Source organism: Electrophorus electricus, chromosome 2 (genome assembly GCF_041902795.1).
Source record: "Electrophorus electricus isolate QZ-2024a chromosome 2, ASM4190279v1, whole genome shotgun sequence".
Classification (NCBI taxonomy): domain Eukaryota; kingdom Metazoa; phylum Chordata; class Actinopteri; order Gymnotiformes; family Gymnotidae; genus Electrophorus; species Electrophorus electricus.
The window spans coordinates 18,819,604-18,828,392 of record NC_137498.1 but is presented as its reverse complement, the minus strand read 5'-3'; the positions used below and the strand labels follow the sequence as shown (position 1 = coordinate 18,828,392).

General features: G+C 39.2%; 1 protein-coding gene across 1 annotated transcript; it reads right to left on the bottom strand.

The window, feature by feature from the left end:
• Positions 1-968: 968 nt before the first annotated feature.
• Positions 969-4,066, bottom strand: LOC113587409 (5-hydroxytryptamine receptor 1B). Its single transcript, XM_027026063.3, has one exon. The coding sequence runs from the start codon at positions 3,627-3,629 to the stop codon at positions 2,475-2,477; it is 1,155 nt and encodes a 384-aa protein (XP_026881864.1). The 5' UTR covers positions 3,630-4,066; the 3' UTR covers positions 969-2,474.
• Positions 4,067-8,789: the final 4,723 nt, after the last annotated feature.

The window sequence follows — 8,789 nt, the reverse complement described above, 5'->3', positions numbered from 1 at the left end:
GAAACTGTCGCATCATGTGGGAGTCTGGAAATTAACCAAGTGTGTATGAGGCAGAGCTGCATCATAGACACAGGATATTAGTTTCTGTTTTTGCCAAGAACAATGAAGCTGAAGGTGCAGCTTCCAGCGGTTTATGAATTTGATTGAAATGTCTGTAATACTTTGCCTGAGAGGTTATTAATATTATTATATCATTTTCTTTGAACAACAGCCAACCTGAAGACATGTGTCTCAGTAACTTCCTGATGAAGAGCAGCCCGGTGTATGGAAGAGTTACATGTCTGTCTGTGTTCAATAGAAGTTGTGTGGCTCTCTTCCCCCCTTTACGTGACCTGATGTTGGTGTTTATCTGTTGGCCACTGAGGGCAAACATGATTGTTTACTCCTCCCTCATTAGGCTTGCTCTCATTTCAGTTCTTCATGTTCACCTCGTTCACCCTATCAGTGCGGCCTAATGAGCTTGGCACTGAAATGTGCGCCAAGAAGACCATGTGTTTTACCCCTCCCATGTCTGAGGTTATACAAGCAGCATTATTCAGCGCAGATCATGAGGTATGGGAGAAATCTCATCTCGCAGATTTGTGATTAGAGAACAGAAGAAATGCTGTGAAAATGAACTCCCCAGGGAGGTGAAATGCCACCTTTCCACTCTGATTCATTAAAGATGATTTTCTCTATGAGAGTCAGTTTGATGCTGTATCTCAGAGATCCCAAACATTAATTTCCTACACATTACCTTGTAGCATTCTTTATTGTTCTGAATGCCCAAATTTGTTTTGAAAAGCTTCTTACCTTTAGTGTAATTGTATCATTTCCAATTCAACCATTTCTTACAGCAAGAGAAAATGAAATTGAGACACTGTGCCAAGTGTTAATTGGGGTCTTGTTCTTGGGTTAACATGGCTTGAATTAAAAAAAATGCATAAAAATGCAGTTGCTGTGAATTTAATAAAAGAGAAAGGAGAAATGCCTATATGTATTTTTGAGTATTGTGAAAGCAAATTAATCACTTATCTCATATGCACTTGGTCTTAAAATAAAATTCAATGCTTTGCAACATGAAAATCTGAACCACTTTTCAATAAATTACCATAATCTCAATTACATTTTTGAAATTTATTCATTTTTTCTCATGGTTTGTAATAGCAGCAGTTCATTTGAATCCATCGGATTGGAATTTAGCCCACATTGCCAACTTAGTTACAGAACATTGCTTATATGCACAAAAGCGTATAGTACAGCATCAGCTATGTTGAAACATGGCCTCCATTAAAACAACACAGCAGCTTTATTCTACTGGAAATGGGATGCGTTGCTAAGTGTGCGTGCTGACCTCTGTTTTTGTTGGATAAATGGATACCATCAAATTGTATTGTGCACCATACCAAACTTACAGCTGATTTACAGTCTTGTCATTTATGATCAGTATTAGGTCAAGTTCAATATTGATAATTTTCCATTGTCCCACATACACTTTCACAAATGCAAACTTGTTTTGAAGGAATGCAACTGTTGTTACATGTTGACAAAGAATGGTGTCCTCAGCCATAGGTTTCCATTTTCAGCAGTAGGCTTGATTTCTTAGACCACCAGAATTTTTCAGAGTTAAGATCAGTGCTGCCAGCAAAAACTACCCACCATATAAGCTAATGAACATAAATAAATAAATACATAAATAGCAAAAAAGCATAAAAGCAAAGATACAACCAGACATTAAAAAATGCATTCATGCACACACACACACACACACACACACACACACACACGCACGCACACGCGCACACACACACAGTCAAGAAACCTACATATCCCATACACATATATAGTAGATTTAATGGCTTTTTTGTTATATTCATTTGAATGAAATAGTAGAACTGTCTCAACAACTGAGCCGTTTGAAATTGAGCAATTAAAATTATAGGCTATTTCAGATGTCTTTTCTGTGAAATCACATTTAGAACAACAGTCCTAGTTCACGGCAAAAAAAAATAACATCAATCCCCGACTACACATTTCAGACATTATGCTCTTTTGATTAAGACTTTTTCTCTTGAGACTTTATGCTGAGATTTTAGCTTTCCGGTCCAGCTATTGCCTAATTTAACGCTCTCCTGTATGGACGCATATGCTAGAATACGAATTACTTAAAATAAAGGGCACTTCTGAGACTTTTAAAAATTCACGGAAAATGTGGTAAAATTTGAAAAGTCGAGATTTTGATAACCGATAATCCATTTGTATTCACCGAGTTATGTTAATCAATTTTTTTTTTCAAATCTAGACCTTGCATTTACGTGCCATTCTGAGTATGGAATTTAATAATGATGCGTTCACTGATAAAGAGCTATTCATTTTTTTCCCGCTGATTTCACCTTGCAACCTTATATCATCTGATTCCCATCTTACATAACAGTGATTTAACATCATAATGACCCATCACGTATTTTACCAAGCTTTTGGGATGCAGCACTAGTTCAAGACCTGCAGCAGTTAAAGCGTATGAGTTTATGGAATGCTTGTTTGAAGTCTTCGTTAGACATTGTATAAATTATGGGGTTTATCAGCGAGTTTAAGTAGCCCAGCCAAGTGAATATATCAAACAGTTCCGGATAAAAAGTGCAAGTTGTACAAATAGGCACTAAAAGCGTATATATAAAGAACGGGAGCCAGCATATAATGTAAGCGCCCAATATAATCCCCAAAGTTTTTGTTGCCTTTCTCTCTCTGGCAGCTGATATTCTCTTCTTCTCCAAAAGCGCATCGGACACCGTAACTTTCACCTGGTTGTTTGCTGAGACCACTGCATCGCAAGAGGACGTTTCGTTCGTTCCATAATTTAAAGAAGTTGTCGATGCCACGGAGCCAGGTGAATTTGTAATGAGGTGTGCAGAAGTAAGTCTCTTCCCAGTTTTTTTGGGGGACTGTTTCAAAATTCTCTTTCGGGCTTCTACATAGATCCTGCCGTATAGTGCGATCAGAAGTAACGTGGGGATATAGAATGCTCCGAAGGTTGAATAAATAGTATAGAAAATGTGATCAGTATTCACGTTACAGCTCGTAACCTCCTCCGCTTTCACTTGACGCCAGAAAAAAGGCGGCAAAGAGATGGAAATGGCGATTACCCAGGCAATGGCAATCATGCCGGCCGCGCGCGAACGAGTGCGCTTTTTGGAATATTCGACAGCGTCCGTTATAGCCCAGTAGCGGTCCAGTGCAATTACGCACAGATGCAGAATGGACGCGGTGCAACATGTTATGTCCGACGACAACCATATATCACACATGACCTGTCCCAGTGTCCAGGTGTGACTTACCGTGTATAGAATGCTTATAGGCATCACCAGAACAGACACGAGGAGATCTGTGACAGCAAGGGATGCTATCAGCAAGTTTGCAGGAGTGTGCAGTTTTCTTGACTGATAAATTGTGGCAATGACAAATGCATTTGATAATGTAGTCGCACATGTTAACAGAGACAATAATATGGCCACAGTCGCTTGGACAACGAGGTTTCCATCACTTTCTTCTGTTTTGTCCGTGTAATTTGAATCGGTGTAATTGGATGAAATGTTTAACAGCTCCCCATATATGACAGTTGTTGGTTTGAACTGACTGGATCGCTCCATCATCCACCGTTGCCAACGCAGATATAGAAGTTCGTTTCTACGCGTCAGGCATTACGTTTAAATGTCTATCCTCTGTGGGTTTTTTTCGTGTCATCTTGGTCTTGGAAAGCAAATGTGTTGTACATGTTCTCGTCGCATCGCAGGAACATCAGTGAAACAACCCGACATACAAAACTGTAAACCCTGTTCTTCAGAATCTTCCTCAGTTTTTCCTTTATATGTCATATAGCATACTCCGTTCGTCTCCCGCAACTGCATACAGACAACTTCGAAACACGAACGAAAATATATTTGTATTCCACGCTGTTCAAGTGAGTTGGTCTTTATGTTTAACCGTGCGTAAAGCAGGCGACTTGCGAGTAACAGCCGTGAGGGAAAGCCTTGTTCTTTTTTACTTCGCCCTTACTTCTATGAGCTTTTTTGAGGCACATCACTGGTCATGCTGTAGCCTAACCTACTTCAGAAGTTCTAATGATGCTGCTGGAACCTCACACTCAGCTTTATGCAATCAGCGCGCCCTGGCTACGTGAAAATACACTGGGGGCGCTAACAGTGCGCGCTAGTACTCACTCTCCAAAGTCATCACCATCTACCGGGTCATAATGCCCTAGGGTTTGATCAGCTTGCTGTTCAGTGTGACACCGAGGCAACCTATATAATAATTTGGCTTTGACGACTTTGAGTCCCATTAAACAGTCATGTGAAAAAATAGCTTAGGCTAAATAGGTTTCAGCACGTGATTTTCTTCAGGATATTGGACAGCTCCTCTAAATTTCGTTCTAGCACGGCAATTTAACAAGGTTTTACACATCTAGTCTTGCCTAGTTCTTCAAATCACATGTTAGTGTTTTGACATATCTAACCAGACTTATCTCCTAAGTGGCAGGAGAAGTAAATGATGAGGTGAATAGAGTCCTTAAAACATTTAAAAACCCTTCAGTGCAAGGAGACGTCTAAATTGGGACTGTGAAACACTGGATACAGTAATTGTTAATATCCACTAAAACTAATTTACTGCTTTTAGGGACAGGCCTAACCTGTTTCTCCTTAGAGCAATAGCCTACAAGAAAGGTTTACAAGACAAGCTTTTTCTTAGGGTACATTTATAGTTGTAGTTCGAGTCCCTTGGCCCAGACCAGTCCAACATGACAAATAGTCTCAGAATGAGATGAACTTGATAGTTGCAATAAAGTAACCATAGAAATATTAATAATTTTCTCAATGTCTGAAAGAAATTTTGAACTCTCAAATTTAACTGAGAAATGTTCCTAGCTGACAGAACTTCTGTGACACTCATGGATAAATTGTTAACAAAGTTTAATAACAAAGAAATTGGAAAAAGAAGACAAGAATAATGTAAGATGTATAAAGAAGGTAAAACATCAGCATACATCAATAAAATCAAGTTTAAAAAAAGGGAGTATTTATTATTTACATTTAAAAATGACTTATAAAAACTATACAGAGTATGACTAGTTTAATAATGACAGAACTTTTCTTTGTTGTGTAATGTCACAGTGTCAAAACTAGAATATCATGCCAACATTGGGGAAAAGCTTTTAATTACATTCAGTGTTGTCCTTGAGACTAAGAAGCCTGGCTGGAAGCTTCAGTCTCCTGGACCATGTTCTGAGAATCACAGAAACAGACCTTTGTACACTAATTCCAGATTGCTGCATGCAGTATGCAGTGGTTTCTTGGCACGTATTCACTGAGCTACATTCAAAGTGGGATCAGCTGAGAAACTAAAACCAAAGGTTAAATTCTAAAATTGTTGATAAGAGATCAACAGACCTACCATTTTTGATTGCACCATGAAACACCGCAGTGTTCATATCGTTGTCATATCTGATCCTCTGTGTTGATTAGCTGGTCCTTCCAGCAGCAGTGGTTTATGGGCCACCTTCCATTTCACTCCCATCTCAAGTTCCATTTGATGTCCTTGCCATGTAACAGGTATAATAACACAACATTGAAAATAATCTCATTGTTTCAGGCAGGATTTTAATTCCTGGTATATCTTGTATTTTTCACATATAATTTAGGGCATGGAATGGATTACACTTTCATACTAAACAATATCATTACACAAACAACACATGACATGTTACAGGATCTATGAATGTCTCCTGAAATTTCCAGTGTAGCAACTGTATCGCTTATGACAGTGTTTTTCTCCTTTTTAAAACTCTGAGTCTATAGAGTACACTAGTCCATTCTAGTCTGCCAGATCAAACAAGGTCATGCATACTGAGGTACAAAAAGTTCCTTAAGTGGTGTCCTGTCCAGAAGAATTGTTTTATGGCTATTTTATGTTATTGGGCTGCCTATGTTACTTAGTGGAAACAATGCAGTAACTTCCTAATGCTTTTGCTTAATCAGTGAGGCATGAGAACTCTTTGCCCTCCAGGGAAGTCAAATCATTGCTCCTACAGTACCAAATGTCAGTGAGGCATTTTACCTCCTCATTGCCCCACATTTGTCCTCTCTGCTCATTTTCGTTACCACCAATCAGTTCTTATTGTCAATCTTGTGACATCATGTCCTGAGTTTGGTTTGTTTGATGCCTTTGGACCATACTGTGCTCATACCAGAATTGTTTTTCAAGCGGACTGAAACCAACCTGCTCAAGGGGTCTTGGTCTGCTTATTTGGTGTACATTAGGGTTTGAAAGGCAGCATTCTCACTTGCTCTAAAAAAAAAATGCACTAACAAAACAATTCCCACCAGGGTTAATTTTAATCGAACAAAAGCTACCAATTCTGAATACATGATCAGAACTGATGCTTCACTGTGTAGCTAGCTTATCCCATGCATGTACAATGCATGCATAGAACAATATCCAATAGTTCTCATTGCATATTATATTAGTTATTAAAAAAAATCTCCCACTACTTTTACCACTTATTACATCAACGCTGATAGTTTTACAAAAGAAATATAAATACATGCATTTACAAATTACAGCTTTAAACACACCACTTAGGAGTAGGATAATGAACATGAATGGCATACACACAGTAGCAATCACTGATAATTGAAATGCTTTGATTTTGAGTGGGCTATAGACCACACACTAAATCAACAAGGCAATCACTGTTTAATAGAAATAGTTTTGAGTGATAATTTGGTGTTACTGTAACAAATTAAGAATAGTGAGCTGCACCTTGCAATAGATGTTCCTTATTTCCTTATTATTCCTTTTGGTATATATGACCATATAAGGACAACCAAGGGAATATTACCTTAACCTTATGTGTATAAAAAACTGCAGAAAGGCTTCTGCAGAAAGGCTTAAGAATGTTGAGTATACAATTAAAGTATAATACAACAGCAATGATTTCAGGAAAATGTTATTGTTTAAGTACATCTCCCAATAATGACTATCTAGCCCATATAATGAATCAAGTAAGAACTACAAAAAGCTCTAGGCTATTTACTCTGGTATTTATACCAGACAAACTGACATATGTGCTTTTGAATACTACTGACCTTGGGTATAACTTTACTTTGAAAAGTGCTGGGGACAAGAATATGAACCAGCTGTTGCATTCAACATCTGTTGCCCCTCAAATTTGTGTTTCCTTAGAGGAATGAAAATCAGCCATTTCATAAAGGGGAGGGGGGGGGGGGCATGTCCCCAGCATCCCCACAATAAATTGTGCCTTTGTTGTTGACTGCATTTGCAACCTCTCTGGAATCATCCTTCATCCAATGCTCCACTCCTGCAAACAGACCCCCTCAATCTCTTACACCCACAAGCTGTAGTCAAGCTCCCAGAAACCTTCATCCAGTACTCCACTCCAGTAGGGGGCACCTTCCAGCAATCACTACCTCCAGCTAGGCTCTCATCCCCATCCAAGCCAAAAGTCACAAGGTACACTAGAATCATTATAAAGTCTTTATTTTTCCATGATATTGCTCATATTTTCATGGAAATGACACACAGGACTACACTTATACTGCTGGACTGTACAAGAATGTACCAACAGTTAGTTAGTATGTATGCAATCAAACTGCCTTTAAAAAAAAAAAAAACTTAAGCAACAAATTTAATAAAAATGTTCAAATGTATCAGCAGAACAATGACAAAAAGCTGGGAAATATGCTCACCACACACAAGCGGGTCAAAGACAGATGTTGGGCAACTGTGGAGGCAAAGGATACCTGGGAATATTACAGTGAGTGTATTCAAGCAGATTTACATTTTACCAGAAGTGGCTCAGACACTACTATTTTGCTACTAACATTTAACTAATGAGTATTCGCTGACATATGTCCAAACCTTTTATCATTTCCTGATGTAGAGATAACAATGTAATATTACCAGATGAATTAAAGAATCACAGCAAGTCACAGGAACTTAAAGCATTTACCATCTAAACACAATATCTTTAACAGCAAATGGAGATGTTCAGGATGTCCAGGCATTGCCCCACCAGGCACTTTATGCTCAACCCGTTCCCAGACAAGACCTCCTCCCACCGCTTATCCACTGAAAATTAGACGTGCCTCTCCGATGTACAGTCTGGCGGTCCCTCTGCTAGCACAGATACCCATTTAAGCAGCGTCGCCCCGTTCACGCTCGAGGCGTTTAGAGTCGCGTCGGGTGGTGACATCACGACCCTGTTTGGTGCGTTTAGCGCGTGTGGTCCGCACATTGCTCATATTTAACACCAAGCACGCCAGAGTTCATTTTGGAAAATAAAACGAGAGCTCGATAAGTAGCATTCTCGCTTGCACCAACCCATATCGCAACGAGGTTCGCGGGTTTTATTTTACTGAACCAAAGCTGCCAAATCTGAACACAGCCTAAAGTATTTACGTGGAGCTCGAAAAACGCGCGCCTTTGCGCGCGCACACACACACACACACACACACACAGGCTGTAATAATCTTATTATTACGTGGGATTATTATGTAGGATTAATAAAGAAGGGCTAGTTGATCATTTAGTTCATTTTTATATGATAAAAGTACAGGTAGGGGAAAAAGAACGTGCTGCCTGAACGTTTCGGGAGCAGCGAGACTTGGTCTCGTTTCGACCCGCGTGCACGTGTAGCTAAATAAGCCGGTAGCTATGTACAAGTACGCTTACATTTGGTTTTCTCCCACAAACAGCTCGAATTACGAATGACGTGATATGATTGTTGGAAAATTACC